At 39.6% G+C, this 22129-nt stretch overlaps 1 protein-coding gene across 9 annotated transcripts in view; it reads left to right on the top strand.

Moving 5' to 3' along the window:
* FGF1 (fibroblast growth factor 1) overlaps positions 1–22129 on the top strand; it is a 47419-nt gene that overhangs the window by 19984 nt on the left and 5306 nt on the right. For 4 of the 9 annotated variants that reach the window (XM_081321158.1, XM_081321162.1, XM_081321157.1 and 1 more), the window contains one exon: positions 20329–20529. In XM_081321158.1, the coding sequence (XP_081177284.1) occupies positions 20394–20529 (136 nt within the window). In that variant the 5' untranslated portion in view covers positions 20329–20393. Of the gene's footprint in view, positions 1–44; positions 177–835; positions 928–20328; positions 20530–22129 lie in introns of those variants that run through there. The other 5 variants (XM_081321155.1, XM_081321160.1, XM_081321156.1 and 2 more) reach the window with 3 other exon arrangements.

Here is a 22129-nt window from a genome sequence, read left to right on the forward strand (position 1 = left end):
TATAACATCTAATAAATTTTCACATGGTCACTTACTTTGTATAGAATCTTCTGCGTTGCCTTTTACTGAAATCCAAAGCAATTCCTACCTGCCCAAATCGTGTCTTTTGAATGCTCTCAGGTACAGAAGCAAGAGCATGTGTCTGAAGAAGAGATCAGAATGATTCATTTGTTGTGGTAGGTCACTGACCATCTGTTTGATGTCTTTTGTTGGCTGTAGTGACTAATGACACTTTCCATTTTAAACTGAAGAGGCTTGAGCAATGATAACATTATTTGATGTGGCTTGCTTGGACACATGATTGCTCAGAAAACGGGGGAAGAAAGCCAATAGTTTTGTTTTGTTTTTCCCTGCAACTCAATAAGCCATAATTTATTTTCCTTCTTCAGTCTACAGATAGTGGAACACTCTCCACAGAACTAAGGGCCAATTCCAGCTATCATGTCAGTATTAAGGTACTCATCGGGCATAAATGTTGCAAACCCCAGTAGGTTATCTCACTGTTCCTTTTTCAATTGTCCACATAGTAGAAATCTGCCTAGTAGTTATAAAGCAACGTCTTAACATATGTTCTGAGAGCATCCAGAAGAAAAATATGTAGACAGAGTCTTCTTCCTTGCTTCTTCTTCTTCTTCTTCTTCTTCTTCTTCTTCTTCTTCTTCTTCTTCTTCTTCTTCTTCTTCTTCTTCTTCTTCTTTCTCTCTCTCTCTCTCTCTCTCTCTCTCTCTCTCTCTCTCTCTCTCTCTCTCTCTCTCTCTCTCTCTCTCTCTCTCTCTCTCTCTCTCTCTCTCTCTCCAAATATGAGTCAGGCTATTCAGTCAACTCTTTCTAGATCAGCAGATTGGTTGGGTCAGACGTGCTGTTAACTGCTGAACTGAAGCAGACAATTCATACGCAGGAGCCTTTCTGTGAATCCCTTGTCACCAGGTAAGCAAATGTCTTTCATGGCTGGGGAAGGGAAGCTTTTTATGAATTAATTCCAAAGAGAGCATAGCAAAGGTTTGACATGGAATATGGCTACAAAACACTTTGCCCTACAGAAGTCAAGAGCCCCCCCATAGTCTCTTCGGGTACCCAAACTATCTTAATTATGCACGAATTCGTTCTGGAAAGACTGCAGACAGAGTTGCTTCTCCCTTTGTGGAAGAAGAAAAGTACTGGACTGCTTCCAAACTAACAGAGCACACCACATTCCTTGCATTCTCTTTTAAGTTTTGGTAACAACATAGATCAGAGCACAGGAATTAATCGGGAACTACAAAGAGATGCTTCCCTGTTATTCTTATATTACATTTTACCTCTCTCTCTCTCTCTCTCTCTCTCTCTCTCTCTCTCTCTCTCTCTCTCTCTCTCTCTCTCTCTCTCTCTCTCTCATCTATCTATCTATCTATCTATCTATCTATCTATCTATCTATCTATCTATCTATCTATCTATCTATCTATCTGCCTTGGTGGAGCAGTGGGCTAATGCCTCCTTAAGTAACACCAGCTGCCTGCAATCAGTGCAGGTTCGCATCCCACCAGGCTCAAGGTTGACTCAGCCTTCCATCCTTCCGAGGTAGGTAAAATGAGGACCCAGATTGTTGGGGGCAATTAAGCTGACTTTGTAATAATGCCGCTTGGGGTGTGTGTGAAAGCCCTAATAAGCAGGCATATACATAGAATGAAGGCTACTGCTAAGCTTGTAAAGCCGCCCTGAGTCTTCGGAGAAGGGCGGGATATAGATGGAATTAAAATAAAATAAAAATAAAAATACACACACACACACACACACACACACACACACACACACACACACACACACAGAGCTACCTCTGGCTACCTACATGCATCTTCTCCTGAAAGATCCAGAAATTGGATATAGCGGAGAAACTACTTGTCATCTTTTGATTCTTATGGAGTACAGCCCCTGCACATTGACCTGCTTAAGCTACAGCTCTTTTTTTTTGCTCTGCTTGTAGCACTCTATAAAACTAGGTTCTATTAGATTATAAGCAGCTAAAAACAAATAATAAAAGTAGCTGATGCTTCTACTTCGTACTAACAAAGTCTGGCATTATTTACAATTTGTTGTTCAGCTACTCAGATATTGTTTCATCTCAGTCAGTAAAAAATGTAGCAAGTAAAGAGGCCCGGATTTTATTGTAATTAACGTGAGTTACAGATAGGGTCATTTTACTTTATCCTCCATAGCTTGAATATCTACAATATGTAGTGATTGCCTTTTGCTAAAAATAAATAAGCTGTGAATAATAATAACATTTAAGTATCTTTGATCCTTTTTGCATTATGTTATTATGAAGGTTCAGGTGAATACTGGCTAGGAATTATGGAAATTGACATGTAGCATACTTCCAATAAGGCAATCTTCCCTTTTATGATACTGGGGAAAATTGCCTTATTGTGCTATGAACTATAGTTTGCTTCACTGTAGTTTGCATGTAGTCAATTAGTTTTACCAAGCTCATATGGCAGTCAATTAATATATGACTCTAAGAGGTTTAAGACCACCAAAGCAGTAATAAGATTAAAAACAAGAACATAATGTAACAGTTACATTTCCCAGGGACAAAAAATAACTATAATCCATATACACAATAAAGTATATGAAGAGACAAGACTAATCCTTCAGGATCCACAGACTTGCTAAAACAATGGCTTTATGAAAAATATGATGGCTTTATGAAAAACTAACAGTCAGATGGCATCTGATAACTTTTTCCAGAGAAAGATAATAGAGTCTTAGAAGGCTTGATCTAGATCAGGGGTGTCAAACTGCTGGCCCACGGGCCAGACGCATCATCCGGAAGCCACGCCCACCCCATTGCCAGCAATGGCAAAACTCTCCCAATACATTGTGCGACGTCACATGACGGTGCAAGTTTGACATGTCTGATCTAGATCCCTGCAAGTGATGATCCTTAAGAGTAGGGATTCTGAGGAAGCCTCCTCTTTTGGATTTAAAATAATGAGCATATACCAATAAGGAAGGTAATGCTGCAGCTATTCAGGTCCTGAATTTGGATGGATCTAAAGATACCTTAAATTGCACCTGGGAAAAACAAACCAGTAGACAGGGAAATTCTCAAAGCAGAGTGTTACATAACACATTATTTTCCATCCCTAACTACTTGAGGTATTGTTTTCTGAACCACTTGCAGTTTCCAGGAGATCTTCAGGGAGAGCCCCAGTGCAGTGAGCAAAAGGTATGGTGGCGAAAGCATATAATCAGCTGTCAGCAAAGCCTCCTGATCCCAGAAAGCATCATAACTGGGACACAAGATGAAACTCAACAAACACTCTCCGAGACACAATTATTTCCTACTTACAAGCAGAATTGAGTTCTGGCAGATTAAGAGCCATCTCTATGCAGACGTCTTGAAGGAAAATCTATATGGGGAGACTGTAGGACGTGACATTGACTTAATGGCATAGAATCAATTTTTTTAAAAAATCTATACAAAGGAGCAAATCCATAATCCAGAGCCATAGACAGAATCTATATAAAATAAGAAGACATCTGCATTCAAAACCATCTTGCTGGGATTACCTCTAAGCCAGGTTCTCTCCATTTAGACCATCACAGCCTTGATGCATAAAGGTAGAATCTTAACCACATCTCCTCTTTGGCTTTGTGACATAGACAGCTGAGCATTATTTACATTTATGTAAAATAAATGAATATGAGTCAGTAGATGACCTTCCCCAGTGGCTTTACTGGGGCTGTGGTGGTGCAGTGGTTGGAATGCAGTATTGCAGGCTAATTCTGCCGACTGCCAGAAGTTTGATCCTGACTGGCTCAAGTTTGACTCAGACTCCCATCCTTCCGAGGTCGGTAAAATGAGGACCCAGATTGTTGGGGGCTGACTCTGTAAACTACTTAGAGAGGGCTGTAAAGCACTGTGTGAAGCAGTATATACGTCTAAGTGCTATTGCTACTGCTATTTACATAGATAGGGAAAAACTCAACTTCTGCAGCACCACAAATGCAGAGGATCCTAGCCTCAACCTCTCACCATGCTTCCACTGACTGGATCTGCCCACTTAAGAAGGAAGAGAGCTACTGTAGAACAGTGTCTGCACTTCCAATCCTTGCAGCAGTTCAGGATACTATAGTATCAAAAGCCAATGAGATATCAAGCAGAATTAAGAGGGGGTTGCTTCCCCTATTCTAGTTATGCCTGGATAGCGAAATGTGCAGCATATAGAATTAAATCAATAAATCAGTAAATCCCAGAAATCATCTATAAAAGCGTGATCAGTGTGGATTTGGTTCTATACCAGCCCTGAATTCTGACTGAGGGGTAGATATTGTAATAGCCAGAATTTTATTTATTTATATTTTATTTATTGGCTGCCCATCTAGCTGTAAGGTTGTTTAATGCCATAAGAATTGGTTGGTTTTGCACAATGCATTGAGCCCTAAACATTGTTTATTAATAACAATGGTTGGGTAATGTATTTCACATTAAGCCAAATCAAATGACCCACGTTGACTTTTAGTGCGATATTAGCAATAGCAATACATTTTGGTTTACATACCATCCCATAGCACTTTACAGCAGTCTTTGGACAGTTTACAACATCAGCATATTGCCCCGAACAATCAGGGTCATTTTGCTGACCTTGGAAGGGTGGAAGGGTGAGTCGACCTTGAGTCCCGTCTGAATTGAACTCCTGGCTGGGGGCAGAGTTTCCCTGCAATACTGCATTTTAACCTCTGCGCCTCTCAGGGTATTTGAACTAGGCCATTGAAAAAACACCATTGAGATAATGAATGGAAACAATGTAAATATAAGGGTTTTTTTCTTCTATGGGAATCTATATGATAAAAATATTTTGACTCTGCCTAGATGAAAACATTGTGAATACTAAGTAGGTTACAGAGAACTAATAAATCTGTTAACACTGATAAACCTGGAATCAGAACAGTTATGTGAAGATGAGCTCAACTTGAGGGCATAGAATTTTTTTCCCTTCCGTTGAATTGTGTCCAATTCTTAGATATTGCTTGACAGGTCCCTGCAGTTTTCTTGGCAAGGTTTTTCAGAAGTGGTTTGCCATTGCCTCATTCCTAGGACTGAGAGTAAATGATTGATCCAAAGCACCCAGCTGGCTTTGTGCCTAGGACCGAAGTAGAACTCACAATATTCCCCTTTCTAGCCAGATGCCTTAACCATAGTATTAAACTGGCTCTTACCTTTAAGATATAGAAACCAACATACATACTCATGTAGAAATATCAATATTTGGAGCCTTAGGTTCTTGCTTATTTATGTTTTCCTCCTAAGAAACATATCCTGAGAAATCTATTTTGTGATTTTATAATGTTGTAATACCAACTTTCCAACTTTTCCCCAAATAAAATTTTCTGGAAACCCGGTAAACGAAAAGGAGGTAAGAAACAAATGTCAGATTTCTTTGTCGGTCTTCTATTCTGGTGCTCTCTCTTTAGTGCTGACTGGAAATGCTAGGAAGACTAGGAAAATATATATATACAAGGTCTACCAAGTTGGGCAAATTCCTACATCAGCAGAAACACTGATATGCCATCCTTTAACAGATTTTCATTTAGAGAAAGAAAGAAAAATCAGATGCAATAGTATCTGTCTCACTCCACCCACGCAGTAGCTCTAGCTTTCTGCTTTTCATCAGGAATTAGCAGTGAGAGCTTTTCCATATGAGACAGTAAGGTTTTGCTTATGCAGCTATTGTGGTATTTTGTTTAAAAATGCAGATGGGCCACATAGAATCCTTCTCTGAAATGTTAAAGCCTTCCTAAAAAGTCAGAAAGTGACATAGCTCTAAAAATAGAACACTATGTGATACAATAATCTCTGCTGACCGTACTGATTTATTTGCAGATCAATGGTTATTCTTTTGACTATTGGGTTCAACTGTACAGTGGAGAAAATCTGAATAAAATCTTCACAGTATTCATTGCTGTTAGTGGGGAAACTTGTAGGGGGTTTTCTTCTCCAAACTTGGAGACAAGAACTGAACAATGAATTAAAACTGGATTTAGAGGTTACTCAAGAACTGAGAAAGAGGATTTGTTTATTTACAATGAAGAATTCAAAAGAGGGTGAGCTGCTTGAATGCGAGGAGATGGCAGTGAATTGGACTGGGACACTAGGAAATCATTGTTGTTGATGCTACAAGCCTCCCTTCAGATGACAGACAAGGGCAACAGTAAAATACTTTCCCTCAAGATGGAAGAACTGGATGTAGGATTCCAAAGTCTAATTACGAGATCATGAAGGTATAGTAAGTGTAATTGTAATAACATTATCAAATCAGACTCTGGGTATGACTGTAGGGTTATTGGAAGAATCAGGATTTGGGATGTCTAACTACTACAAGGGAGGTTTGGTAGAGATGTAGAATCATTCCCAACAGTTCCTCTGGTATTTTATGAACAACATTCAGAACTTCAAAGCAGTTCCTGATGTTTGCCCTGGAAAGGATGGGTACATGCTCAGGATCATAGGATGAAAACTGGTTGGTTTTCTTCTGCTGTGACTTGGAACTTTGAACTCCTAAAAGAGCATATGGTGGTCTGTTCCACAATCAGTCCCTGATCAGACCTTGCTAACTGAACTCTTCTACATACTTTTATGAATAATATAACACATTTCATTTTTCTGTGCTCCATCTGGTAATATACTGTACATTTTATTTTGCTTGTTTGAAGACTTAGCAATGAAAAAAATAATCAGATCGGCAGAAACTGATAAGACATTCTCTTGATTCATTCCTGATTCCTAGGCCATACAATCCAAACTATATATCCAAACCTCCTTAATATTTGCAACTTTGGCATTCTGGTATCCAACCACAAACATATTCTGTCAACTTTAGATTGAACCTGACCATAAAACCCATCAGCCTCCTCTTTCTCTGCATCAATGGTTGGAGAATGACTTTGGATAATCATCATATTAAAGAGTTGTCTGCAAAAATATAATTGATATTATCTGGTCATTGATGGCATTATATATCCAAGTATTATCTTTGCTGTATCTTTTCTGATTATCAAAACAATGCCATTGGTTTTCATGTCCTGAGTAGAAAACAACATAATCTTTTGATTCAGAGTATCCAGTTCCAGTTCATTTCTATTCACTATTCGTGCCTAAAATGTTATTGTGTAGTAGAAACATTTCATCTTTAATGCTGTTTAAGTCTCACACCTTGGACTGAAAGTAAGACTGCAGGAGGTTCAGATAATATACTTCATTCAGGATCCCCTGAAGTTATTATGTGACCACTTTTTTATAACCTTCCCTAAAAACTAAAGGTTGGATACTGGAAGCAAGTTGTCCAGCATGATTGAGGTTAGTGAACCAACACCATTTTAAAAGATGAAGGGACAATCTCTCAAGAAAGAATTCACCACCACTAGAACCCAGCCTCCTGTCACTTCCCAGGAGGCCTTCACCAACCAGGAGAATCATGGATCTAAAGATAGTGGCCAAAGATAGACATGAAGACACTGTCTACTTCATCAGTGACTAAAAGTGACTCAATTAGTGGACCAGTGAAATGTGTGGGACATAGTATATTTAGACTTCAGCAAGGCATTTGACAAAGTAGACCATAACCTATTCTTGGTAAGCTAGATAAATATAGGATAGACTACATCATCACCAGATGGATTTGTAAGTGGCTGACAAACCATACTCAACAAGTTGTACTACATCTAATGGAGGGAAGTAACCAGTAGGGTGCCACAGGGTTCTGTCTGAGGCCCAGTACTCTTCAATATTTTAATAAACGACTTAGATGAGGGAATAGAAGGGGAACTCATCAAATTTGCAGATGATACTAAGCTGGCAAGAATAGCCAACATCCCAGAAGACAAGCTCAGGATTCAAAAAGATCTTGACTGACTTGAACAATGGGCTCTATCCAACAACATGAAATTTAATGTGGAGAAAAGCAAGGTTTTACGCTTAGGCAGGAAAAACCAAAGGCACGAGTACATATTAAGCAAAACCTGGCTCAAAAACAGTAACTGTGAAAGGGACCTTAGAGTCCTAGTGGACGATCACTTAAACTAAGGAGAAACTTCCTGACAGTTAGAACAATTAACCAGTGGAACAACCTGCCTCCAGAGGTGGTAAATGCTCCAACACTGGAGGTTTTTAAGAAGAGACTGGACAGCCATTTGCCTGAAATGGTATAGGGTTTCCTGCCTGAGCAGGGGGTTGGACTAGATGACCTCCAAGGTCCCTTCCAACTTATTATTATTATTATTATTATTATTATTATTATTATTATTATTATTATTATTAAATATGAGCCAGCAGGGTGCAGCAGCAGCCAAAAAAGCTAATAAAATCCTTAGTTGTATAAACAGAGGCATAGAATCAAAAGCACGTGAAGTATTAGTACCGCTTTATAAAGCCTTAGTAATTGTATCCAGTTTTGGTCACCACATTACAAAAAAGATGTTGAGACTTTGGCAAAAGTGAAAGAGAAGAGCAACTAAGATAAAGGCCTGGAGACTAAAACATATGAAGAACTGTTTCAGGATTTAGGTTTGGCTAGTCTAGAGAAAAGAAGAACTAGCAGTATTCTGGTATTTGAGAAGTTGCCACAAAGAGGAAGGGATCAACTTATTTACAAAGAACCTGTAGGCAGGAGGACAAGAAACAATGGATGGAAATTAATCAAGGAGAGAAGCAACCTGTAACTAAGAAGAAATTTCCTGACAGTTAGAACATTTAACCAGTAGAACAGCTTGCCTTCATTGTGGATTGTGGATGCTTCATCACTGGAGGTTTTTAAAAAGAGACTAGACAGTCACTTGTCTGAGATGGTATAGGGTCTCCTGCCTGAGCAGGGGGTTGGACTAGAAGACCTCCAAGGTCCTTTCCAGTTCTATTCTGATTGATTGATTGATTGATTGATCAGGTCCAATCAGATTCTTCAAATAGAACAAGACTGCTCTGGGTACCTCCATAGAAATTGTATCAAGGGAGTGGAATTTTATATGACAAATGCTCTGCAGTTGATAGGAAACAGATGCCAAAAATATCAAAGCTGATCATTAATTTAATTGGACTTTCCATGTTTTCCAGAATACCTATATTTTAAGATTGATGGATCACATTCAGTTGCTCCTTTATATTTCAGTACAGTATATTTGTAGTCCAGAAATGTACAGACTTTGCCTTCAGTCGTGTGTGTGTGTGTGTGTGTGTGTGTGTGTGTGTGTGAGAGAGAGAGAGAGAGAGAGAGAGAGAGAGAGAGAGAGAGAGAGAGAGAGAGAGAGATTACATGCCATCAAGATGTTGTCAACTCTTAGTGGTCACAGAGAGAGACTTTCTCCATGATGACCTGTCCCTAACCTGGTCTTTCAGCTCTTCCAATGGTGCACTTATTGCCACTATAACTCAATCCATCCATCTCTTCTTCTTTTTCCTTCTACCTTTCCCAGCATTACTGTAGAACCTTCTCTAGAGAGATGGATCTTCACATAATGTGTTTGAAGTAGAATAATTTGAACCTGGTCATTTATGCTCCAAGTGAGAATTCTGAATAGGTTTGTTTGATGATGTGGTCTACTAAAATTATATATATATATATATATATATATATATATATATATATATATATATATATATATATATATATGAACACAAGATAAGACATCCTACTATTAAACACAGTACATTGTGTTGTTTAAGTGTTCCGTTTATTTTATATTATATATATATATATATATATATATATATATATATATATATATATATATATATATATATAAATTTATATATATATTTTATATATATATAAAATAAACGGAACACTTAAACAATCTTATATAATCTTTTCAGGCAGTTAGCTACAATAATGAGATTTCACAGTTCTGATTTAACAATAAAAAAACCTCTAGAAGACAAAAAAAGCAAATCTTCCTACTTGTGCAGTTCTAGGGTAATAATTAAATCCTTGCTTCATTCCAAATATTTGGCTTTGATGTTGTTATAAACATTAATCTCAAACATGACCACAAACATTGTGCCTTCAAGTGTTAGAGTATTTAACTGAAAACCCATCTGATCCCAGAGACTTGTTTACTTCCAGATAGACTTGCCTGTCTAACCGTATAAATACCGACTGGTTTCCTATAGCAACTTGCTTTCACTGTTTATTGATGGAAGTGCAACCTCTGAAGGATTTCATTACCACCTTAATCTTGTGCTTGTTCTGAACAAGATTAAAATTTTGTAAATTCTGCCCTATCGTTTTCAGAAGTAATTGCATAATCATTGTTCTTGCAAAGTGGGTAGGGAATAATTGTTTTTAAAACTGATTTTGAGTCCCTTGGCACCTAAGCCAATCTCAATGAGCAATTTACCCTAGAAATAGCCGTGAATAGGGGTGATCCATCCCCAAGTTCTTTCCCCCCTGTTTTTGTCTGTTTTCTTCTCAGGTTACGTTTGTGGTTGGGTTTTTTGTTTTTTTTTTCAAGGATTACAGCTTCTTCATTCTACTCAAATTTCATGCTTACTACTAAGAGTAAAAATAAGCTATTTTGTGACATTGCCAGCCCCCCCCCCCCGCTATTTCCTCTTTTGTACTGGATGGGGGAGACTTTGCAGGCAGAAAACTCCTTGTAGGTTCTCTTGCATAGCTATTTTTCACTGCATAATCTCCACCTCTGCTTGGCCATGAATAACCACATAATCTTTATTTTTAAACCTGCATTACTGCAGTTTGTGGAGCGGTACATGAAGTTAGTAACTATAAAGCAACCCAAAACAGCTACTCAAGAAGACAAAAGTGTAACTGCGCCTAGTTAACTTTACTGGGGACAGGAAGCACTCCTCCTCCTTCCTCTTCTTTAAAATGTTATTTGATGTAATTGGTCAACTGCCTGATTTATACAGCACCTGTCACAAACTGAGTATTTGTAGGTTTCTAAAAGCACATTCCCTGTCCTGTGCCTATCCACAGCAGCCACTCTGTTCTGGAAAACTATCACCAGCATTGGATTCTCACGTGACAGGGGCTGCAGGATTTTCCTTCTCCTTGTTACCTTAACTGTCTCTTCATTTTTAAATAAGACTTGCAGGGAAGCATGGGTTACCAGTAAACAGCTGCGGTCAGTCCTACCGAAGTTGCAGAACTGAGATCTCAGCTTTCCATGCCCAGCCAGGATTTAGTTTCAAGGCAGGAGAAACAAAAATCTTCAGCAGTGCTAAAAAAAAAAAAAGTACAATGTTCACTTTTAATAAATTCATAAATAACATGAAATTGAATCATGGAAGAACCAGGGCAGGCAAAATAATTTTTTGTTTATCTAACTTGTAAGTAAAGTTTGGAATTTGTTACCATGAGATGTGGTGCTGGTTAGAGCAAGTCATAGAAGTCCCAGGGATCAGTGGCTAATATTTATTTGCTTGCTTATATATTAATTTATTTTTCAAATTTAATTATCCTTGTTGGCAGCACATGCCTCTGAAGGGCATCTGATGAGAAGCTAGTGAGCTTCCTTGCACAGCTGGTTAGGCATTGTGAGAACACTTGGCTCAACCAAATGGACCAGGAGTCTGAAACAGCTGGACACCGATTATGCTCTTATGAAAGTTCTATTTCCTTGAGAACTTGTTAAGAAAGCTAACAGTTTTACCAAAAAACCTGTCTGACGTACTGTTCTTTATAAATAGGAGGGTTTGCAGGGGGTCAAAAAATTAAGATGATGGCCACAACCGTAAGATCAGAGCCCTGTCCTTTTTCTTGTGAATTGCAATATACATAATAATAAATCTCACAGTTGTGGCTGCCACTTTCCAAAGGAAGGCACAGATATCTGAAACATCTTTTAATTGAAGTTTGTCTTATCCTTAAATGAACCCCTGCAGAATAAGGTTTAACTTATTACCATTTCTGTACCAGCTTGATCTAGGAGTCTTTGTAATCAAGTGAATTCATCACTTTTGGAAGAAAATAGTACTTCAGCCAGGTTAACACTAGATGTCCCTCTTGTCAGCTAATTTGCTGTTGTCTTCAAGATGCAGGCAGAACTTTGAAAAACAGTTTGTATACCTAATGGTGGATTAATTCAGCTTGTTTACTAAGCCATTAATTCTGTGGTGACATTCAGATTTACATTTGCCTCCTTCCTACCTACCTACAGAGAGATTAAGAAAAAAGCAAGAAGGACAAAGAATACACTGCTAGTATTTTTGAGTGCAATGCATACATTTTAAGTCCAACTGTCACAGCTATAATACACTTGTGTGTGTGTGTGTGTGTGTGTGTGTGTGTGTGTGTGTGTCCTATATATGTAATTGTATACATAAATGTGTATGTATATATTATGTATATATTATACACAGAGAGAGTATGTGTGTGTGTGTATATATAGAAAGAGAGAGGGGGAGAGGGAAAGATCATAGACTTGTAAGGGGGTGAAGTCACATATTAAAACCTGAATTGTTTAGTTAATATTCCCTTGTAAAAATCAAAATTATTAAAATTATTAAAGGCAAACATGCTTCTCCACTTTTTTTTAGTCTGTTCAGCAGTGTTTGAGACCCAAGCACCGCACAATGGGATGAGCTCCCTTTCCTGTTCCAGTTCCTGCCGTCCTAGCCATTCGAAAGCATGCAAATGCGAGTAGATAAATAGGTACCACTTTGGTGGGAAGGTAACCGCATTCCGTGAGCCTTTGGCTTATAGCCATGCTGACCACGGAAATGTCTTTGGACTAAGCTGGCTCCCTCCGCTAAGAAACGGAGATGAGCATCACCCCCTAGTGTCGGACATGACTGGAAGAGGAAACCTTTATTTTTATTTTTGAAAACAAAAACAAAGCAAAAACAAAACCGATGAGAATACTAGGAAGATCAATTAGGCCCTATCCAAAAAGAAGAAATACATTAACATCAAGAAAAAAAAGAGAGAAAAGTTTCAGTGTATATGTGTGCTACGGTACATACATCTAAAGGATATAATAAAGGAAAGACTTTAGTGAGCTGAGATTGATTACTGATAACTATGTGACACACACGTTCAATTTTCTTGCCGCCAGATACAAAATTGGTTTGCCATTGCCACTTGTAAGAGGACTGTTTAGAATACAATCCTTCCATTTTTAGGAAAAGGTGCTTTTTAAAGTCATAGTCATTAATGCATACTGAAATTTGACTTGTGTTACCAGAAGTCTTCGGAAATTATTGTGCCGGTCCTTTTGGTCTCCACTAGTTTCCAATTCATCTTCAAGACCAATTCAAAGTGTTGGCTTAAATTTATAGATTCTTGACATCTTAAGAGGTCAACATCTGATAGAGCAACTTAGAACAATTCTTCAGCAAACTTCTAGTTTCATTAGGACTAAATCAGCTTAGTCCATTTCAAGTCCTGGAAGATTATAGAATCCAAAAACGTCAAGCAGTCTCTACTGCTGATACTGTGTTGTCTAATATTGTAAGAGGTGGTAGAATAGGAGGGCTCCTCCTGAAATCTACTATTACCTCTATAGTTTTAACTGTGTTCAGCTCCAGATTGTTCTGACTGCACCAAAGGGTCAGTTGTTCAACCTCCCATTTGTATAACAGGAACTATCATACCTTTCAAGTTCATTCTTTTCTATTAAATTTTAGGTTCCTCTTTAGCTTCTTCTTTCACTCTTTTAAATCTATTTTTAATTGCTTTCGATGCAAAGGTTCAGAAGAGTACAAAAACATCTGTCTCATACTACTGTTCCTTTGGATTAAGTGTTGAGTCTATGAAGAATGTCAGTGGCAAGCTTTCTCTTGGCACTGTAACTGCTCAACCACAAAAAACTAAAGAAGTTGGACAAATGTAATTCCATAAACATTACTGTAAGGGGCAAGGGAAAGGAGGAGATATTGTTTTCATACAAGATGAGGGGGGAGGACCACGAAATACTGTATAGACCTTAAAAAAATATCTCCCACCTCAACTTCCAGAGAAAAAATCTCAGACAGATGAAAATTCAAGTAGAATACAGCTAAAGATGAATAGCAAATCTTTGGTTTTAAACAATTAATGGAGCCTTTAAATCAGTAAGGAGATAAAGATAAATATGAAATCAAAGATTTAGAAAAAGATTGGATAAACCAAAATCTGAGAAAGAAATGGCATGGATTAGGAAGGGGAAAAGTAATCCATCCATGGGACAGCTTATTATTTTTCATAGGTGTTCAGTCCACTAAGTCTGCACCATCTAGGAACATACACAAGTACTAAAATTCAGACAGAGAGACAAAAATAATGTGTATCTCACCAAGAAGAGCAATTCTAATTTGTACATACTAGGAAAATCTTTTTTTTTTCAGGCATAAAAGTATATTAGGGGGGAAAATGTACTTTGCATTTCAGAGGTTTGGAAAGAGCTGATGTAATTAGATAAGAATTGAAATTTGCACAACATTACCAAGCAGAGAACATAGGAAAAATGTCTATTCCACTCAGCAATTGTTTTCCATTGCATTTTTCCAGGTACCATTTATGATTTTGTAAGAATGGTTTATGCAGCTGTCCTTACAGTGGCAAAATACTGTCTTCATGCAAAGCACACCACGATCATGCTATTGAAAAAGTGAGGGGGGAAAAAACTTTAATATGGATTTTGTATTTTTTAAGATGAAAATTGTTTTGTATTTTCTAAATGTTTCCTTTTCTTAAGTGTACACTTATGAAGAACAACTTTTTTTTTGAAAGAACATATCTGAAAGGAGGTTTCAGCCAAACCAAATTCCATAAACTGCCCTATTTCTAATCTGCTCCATTAATCTGCAATAATGGATTGCCTTGCACTATTATTCCAAGCCATTTTATAGCCACATGATGTTAATAATATTTCTTCAACTAGGAACAAAAATAAATAAAATAAAGAACCATGCAAGACAAGCCTTCAATGATTTTTTATATAATTGCATTTCCTAGGAAGCCTAATGCTATTGGAACTTCCTTTTAAAAAGATGATTGATTTGATCTCATCTGATCTGATCTGATTTGCATCCTACATTTCTTACTGTGTGGTGAATACAATACTGTCCTCATTTTTTTACACAACATACTCGTGGGATAATCTAGGGTGACAGAAACGGACTGGCACAATCTTAATGAATTCCCATGGTTGTGAGTGGATTTGATTCTTGACCTTTAAATCCTGGCTCTAAATTCAACATTCAATTAATCAAGAAGAAAAGCAACCTAGAACTAAGGAGAAATTTCCTGACAGAACAACTAATCAGTGGAGCAACTTGCCTCCAGAAGTTGTGGGTGCTCCATCACTAGAGGTTTTTAAGAGCAGATTGGACAACCATTTGTCTGAAAAGGTATAGGATCTCCTGCCTGAGCAGGGGGTTGGACTAGATGACCTCCAAGGTCGCTTCCAACTTGTCATTTTGTTATTATAAGCACTACACCACACTGGTTCTCCTTCAGTGTAAATGCCCCTTAGTTCAGTGCCACATGGTTCCAATAAACTTTATTCTGCAAGCTTACACATACCTGTGAAAGGAATTGGAACTGAAAGATGTCATCTGTCTACCTACCCATCCATTCACCAAATCAGCAACAGAATTATTTCCCAATCCACATAAGGGGGGGAGGAGAAACCTAATTAAACAGTGGCATAAAAGCCTGTTGACAAGTTCCAGATAAAGCTCTGAATAACTGAAGAATCATTTGGCAGAGTTGACAAGCTGCAACTCAACATTTGGATGAGTGAGATTTCTAATAAATTAAGATCATCATTGAATTGTTTGCAATTGATGTCACTCAAAATAACTTTGAAACACCTAAGCGCTTATTCTCTTTTTTTTCAAGTATTATTTACAAACTACAAGAAAAAAAATTAGGGAATACTAAAATACAGTTAAAATGCATAATTAACAAAAAAAATCTTTAACCTTAGACCATTTAGAATAAAATGACTTGTCCATTGCTTCAATTATGATTCTTTTAGTCAGCAGCCTCTCTGCCCCTATGCTCAATATAATAATTCCTGATAAACAGTCTCTTTCCAAAGCTTTGGTATATAGTTCAACATTACATTAAAATCTTTAACATTTAAAGTGGGGTCCCCAACCCCCGGGCATAGCCCGTTTAGAAATGGGCTGTGCAAGCAGCGAACAAGCACACTGTGTATACAGGTCCATTTCCACAAGTGGTGCACACACCTGCCTCTCACAGAGAACCATCCCCTCTCCCAGGGACCGTTGATGGGGACCACTAATTTAAAGAGTTCCCTATTCCACTAGGTAAAGGTTCCCCCACACATGCGTGCTAGTCGTTTCCGACTCTAGGGGCCGGTGCTCATCTCCATTTCAAAGCCAAAGAGCCAGCGCTTGTCCGAGGACGTCTCCGTGGTCATGTGGCCGGCATGACTAGACGCCAAATGTGCACGGAACGCTGTTACCTTCCCACCGTAGTGGTCCCTATTTTTCTACTTGCATTTTTATGTGCTTTCGAACTGCTAGGTTGGCAGAAGCTGGGACGAGTAACAGGCACTCACTCTGTTATGCGGTACTCAGGATTTGACCCGCCAAACTGCCAACCTTCTGATCGACAAGCTCAGCATCCTAACCCACTGAGCCACCGCGTCCCCGTGACTTATATATAGTATCACCTTATTCAAAAAAAGATATCAAATGACTTTATCATAAAAATCATTGAGCCCTCAAATTTTTTAAACCACCGACATAGAAAATCTGATATATATCCTTTCAAATGCATCCTTTAGGGCAGGGGTCGGCAACTTAAAAAAGGAAAAGAGCCACCGGGAACCGGTTCCATCACAAATTAAAAAAACTGGGAGCCGCGTGCGTGTGTCCATGCACGCGCATGCGCAAAAAACATTTTGCGCATGCGCGGATGCACGCGGTTGCCATTTTTTAAAAAAGTGAGATGGAACCGGTTCCTGGTTGCCCGACGGCGACGGCCCGTCTGCAAAGCTGCCGCTTTCGGCAGCTTTGCAGACGGGCCGCGGCAGCTTCCTCAAAGAGCGACACCGCGGCCCGTTCGCGCGGAGGTACGCGCGCACCTCTCCAAAGGTTTGGGGAGGTGCGCGCGCAGCTCTGCCCATTCGGGGAGGTGCGCGCGCACCTCTCGGAACGGGCCGCGGCGTCGCTCTTTGAGGAAGCTGCCATGGCCCATCTGCAAAGTTGCCGCTTTCGGCAGCTTTGCAGACGGGCCGCGGCAGCTTCCTCAAAGAACGACGCCGCGGCCCGTTCGCGCGGAGGTACGCGCGCACCTCTCCAAAGGTTTGGGGAGGTGCGCGCGCACCTCCGCCCATTCGGGGAGGTGCGCGCGCACCTCTCCAAACGGGCGGTGCCACTCTCCATTTGGAGAGGTGCGCGCGCACCGGGCGGCTGGGAGCCGCAGAAGACGGCTCCGGAGCCGCGGGTTGCCGACCCGTGCTTTAGGGAGTCCAATATACCCTAAATACATTTTTTATAAATCAGCTTTAATCTCAGATGCATAGACAACATTTCTGAAAATGTGAATCCATTGATAGGGCATTACTGGAGATTCCAGCTCTTTAGTCTGGAATATTCCAGAATTCCACTTCTTTATGTTTGGGTTAGGGTTAGTGGGCGCTGAGGTGCATGGGTACCAGGTGCGTGGGACAGCTCCACCCCTCCTACCTCGCCTCACCTCGTGGCGGTGCCACATGGCTTCCTGCCCCATTGCAGCCTCAAGCAGTGGGACAGAGTGGGTGGGGATCTTAACTAGGGCTTATTTTGGGGGTAGGGATTATATTAGCCACATGCATAAAAATCAGGCTAGGGCTTATTTTCAGAGAAACCATGGTACATATAATCTAGTTTTATTTCTGTCATGGATTCCATCATGTAAGAGAAAATCTTAGTTGTCTGCTTGTGCTCTCATTCAGGATTTCTCCTTTTATAGCCATTCATCCTCCAAATGCTTTTGATGGACATTGCAGTCTGAACAGCAAGAGTTTGTGAAAAGCAGTTTTACATATTTCCTTGCAGGTTGCTTGGGTCTCACTTATTTCATCTTTGCTGCAAAGGTTGGGAAAGAAATTTCACCATGGATGATGTTTCCTGCCCTTCTCCAAGCATTTTGAATAATTAAATGATTAGGCTTTCAACAAGAAAAAAAGCAAGGCTTGTCATGCTGTCAGTGTGTATACCCTTGCTCCTTCTTGAGGCTCTGGTGTGTGTGTGTGTGTGTGTGTGTGTGTGTACGCATGCACGTGCGCATGTCTTTGTGTGTGCTCACTTTCATTTCCATAAAACCCAAAACCTTATCAGAAAATATAACAGCCAAGCCAAGACTACAGCTGTCTATGGAATACCAAAAACACAGGCCTAAAATTCTGAGAACACTGCTCACATCGATCACAGTATGACAATGAGAGCAGGAGCTTGTATTCATTCAAGTATTCTGCTGGAGTCACAGGCCACTGACAAGCAAGGACAGATTCTAAAAATAGTGATGAATCTTAAAGCAGTAACATGGAACTTGCTAACTTATTTCCGAATGTTTCAGCAAGCTCCTCTTCTAAAACATTTCAGAAGAGCCCTTGGAACATGAGGCCATTAAATATATCAAGACAGCACTCCAGTTTACCCTTCCCTGTTTTAGCAGAGGTAATACATCGATGTAGTAACAGGTATAGATATACTGTAGGTACTGTACAGATATAGAACCATACACTTATCCTTATCTATCTATTCCAAGGTCCAGAGAAGAACAAAACTCCCGCTGGCATCTGAAATTATCTGCAATCTGTAGGGGGTGGTTGAGACAAAATGTCTCGCTTTTTGTTCTATATTTTTGCTACTCTGTTTATCTCAGCATTGGGGTCAGTTTTCACAAAACAAATAAGCTAATGGATTGGTATCTTAGGTGGGCTAGAGATTGCTGCTTTAGCTAACTGTAATAGGGCATCATGTCCAGACCAAACAGTTGCTGATAATACTGCCAGCATCATTTTGTGTTGCCCTGTGAGGTGAATGAAAAGCTTGACCTGCGGAAGGCCTCAGAGAAGTGAAAAGGATTTGCCTATTTGCTGTTACCCAAACCCAGATTTTTCTTAACTGCTCCCATGTTTGGTGTTTGCTTTAAAAAAGAGCCAACTATTTGATACAACAAGGAACAGTCTTCAGTTATACTGTTGTCTTTGTGTGTTTGTGTATGTGGATGTGTGTGTGTACTGTGGGTCCCTTTTTCCCTTGTTGGAAACTCCTCTGATTATAAATGCAGTTTCCTTTCATTTGACATGGGAAACAGATGAAAGCTCTAAAACAGATCTCACATTTAATAGAAAACTATGCCAAAACCTTGCTCTGGGTGCATATGTGCTATGCAGGCTCAGGAATTCTGGGAGTTGAAGTACACGAGTCATAAAAGAGCCAAGGTTGCCTACCCCTGGTCTAGATAGACAATAGGCAGAGAGAAGAAAGAAAGAAAGAGCTATACTTTTCTGGATTACTTTCATTGTTTGTAATCAGAAAGTGGTGGCTTCTGGAGAGGAGTTAAATGGGCAGAATTATATAGCACATATGCACCCAGAGCAAGCTTATTGGCTCAGGAATTCTGGGAGTTGAAGTCCATGAGTCACAAAAGAGCCAAGGTTGCCTACCTCTGATCTAGACAGATATTATAGGGATTGAACTGGTGCCCTATAAATATATGGCTCTTGTCCTGCTTTTATCTTATTTATTTTTATTTATTAAACACTGTTTTATTAATTTAATGTCATAGCATACAGTAAAAGGTAAAGGTAAAGGTTCCCCCGCACATGCGTGCTAGTCGTTTCCGACTCTAGGGGCCGGTGCTCATCTCCGTTTCAAAGCCGAAGAGCCAGCGTTTGTCCGAGGACGTCTCCGTGGTCATGTGGCCGGCATGACTAGACGCCAAAGGCGCACGGAACGCTGTTACCTTCCCACCGTAGTGGTCCCTATTTTTCTACTTGCATTTTTACGTGCTTTCGAACTGCTAGGTGGGCAGAAGCTGGGACGAGTAACAGGCGCTCACTCTGTTACGCGGCACTCGGGATTCGACCCGCCAAACTGCCGACCTTCTGATCGACAAGCTCAGCATCCTAGCCCACTGAGCCACCGCGTCCCTAGCATACAGTAGGCATATTCAAAAAGCCTTTTCAAAGATTGGGGGGAACCAAAGATACAGCATGCTGTCTTGCTCTGTATATTGAATGTTACTTTGGTGAGCTGGTTAATAACTAAAAATGATGCCTATAAATAATGCTTGGAAAGTTCTCCTCCTGCTTTGAACATGCAATGACATGGAAGGTATCATTACTATTTTGGCTCCTTCTGCTGAAGTCCTGCTAAATTTCTTTTCCAGGACTGAAGATCTGAGTCCAAGGAAGGGAAAGCAATGCCTGGAGGGAAATTACAACATTTACTGCCATGACAGAAAAATTTGATCTGCCAATGGCAGATTACAACCAGCCCAAGCTTCTTTATTGCAGCAATGGAGGTCAGTTCCTGAGAATCCTTCCAGATGGCAAAGTGGATGGCACAAGGGACCGGAATGACAATCATAGTAAGCTGCTACTATTGTTATTGTAGCTGTTATTTTTGATCCAAATAATAAATTCAATGACCTTCTCTTAGTGGCTTTCAGCTTTGTGGCATTGCAAAAGATTTGGAGGCATCTGCTGTGTGAAGACCAAATTCTGGCACAATCCATATAAAAACATACCATTCTGTCACTTAATAGGGGTAGAATAGCAATAGCAATAGCACTTAGATTTATCTTCCGCTTCACAGTGCTTTATAGCCCTCTCTAAGCAGTTTACAGAGTCAGCATAGCGCCTCCAACAATCTGGGTCCTCATTTTACCGACCATGGAAGGATGGAAGGCTGAGTCAACCTTGAGCCGGTGAGAATTGAATTGCCGAACTGCTGGCAGTAGAAACAACATGCATAGACCTGCCCCTATCCGTATCTATTTTGAGTGGTCCTGATACATTCTGGCTGATATAACAAAGCATCAGATTTATTTTTAGAGCATGGTGGATCGCAGACTCAGTCAAATGTTTAGGCTGAGTTTGGGAATTTGGTCCACTTATCAAGCCCTTCCAAAAGACATGGGATAGGCAGATATTGTTGTTTAATAATATTGGTATTGCGACATGTTATATAATTATGGTTCGTTGCGCAATCAGCCAGATGTTCAAACTGGATTTGGGATGTCTAGCTAGCAAATGGTTGATGTGGATATTTGATGGTATTATCATTTTGGTTCATTGCACAGTCAGCCTGATGTTCAGACTGAATTTGGCTGGATTCCGCTTACTGAGTCCTTCATAAGTATTTGAAACAGGCAGATGTGGCTGTATAAAAGGTATCATCACAGGATGTAAGCTATTATTATTATTGTTATTATTGGTATGCAGATGGTCCCAGATTTAATGCTACCTAACACACTAGCTGCATTTAGCTGGCTTTATTTGATTTCAAAATTAAGCAGGATCAAACATGGTCAGTAGGTGAGTGGGAGACTTTTGGGGAAATCCCAGGATTCTAGCCTAAACTATTAAGTTAAAAGAGAAATCCTACCAATGGCAAATGGCAAGTGACTTCTGTATTGTAGCCAAGGAAGCTACATGGTTGAATCGCTACATCACCAACAAATGAGCTTCCCTCGAAGGAGATGAGCTTTAGTTATTAAAAAAAAGAGTTCCATTATTTCCTTTTTCCATTATTCAACAGATTTCTATCTGGTAAGAAAACGATATGGAATTAGTATGAAAACATGGGTGAAAGTGGAAGTTACCGACATAAATCTGAATAAGATAGGGATTTTGTGGTGACTTTACAACTATTATCTCATCTGGAAGGGCTCTACATCTGCTAATATCTACCCAGTAGTAGTGCAGTGTACAGTAGAAGAGTGGCCTGATATGAAGTGGGTTTTCCCATGCTGTCAGTTAATCTGGCCTTCTGTTTTATGTGTTTTCATGGGCTTACAGATTTGCTGTTTCCTTTATGGAGTGCATGAATCCACAGTGTTTGTGCATGGTCTATCTACTTCTATTTCTGTACTTCTTCTACATTTCTAATATATTAATCATACGGTATGTATACTATGAGAACCTTGAAATATTTGATGCTGGGATGAAATTCCTTGTCAGTGAAAA

Source organism: Vipera berus (genome assembly GCF_964194415.1).
Source record: "Vipera berus genome assembly, chromosome: 2".
Taxonomy (NCBI): domain Eukaryota; kingdom Metazoa; phylum Chordata; class Lepidosauria; order Squamata; family Viperidae; genus Vipera; species Vipera berus.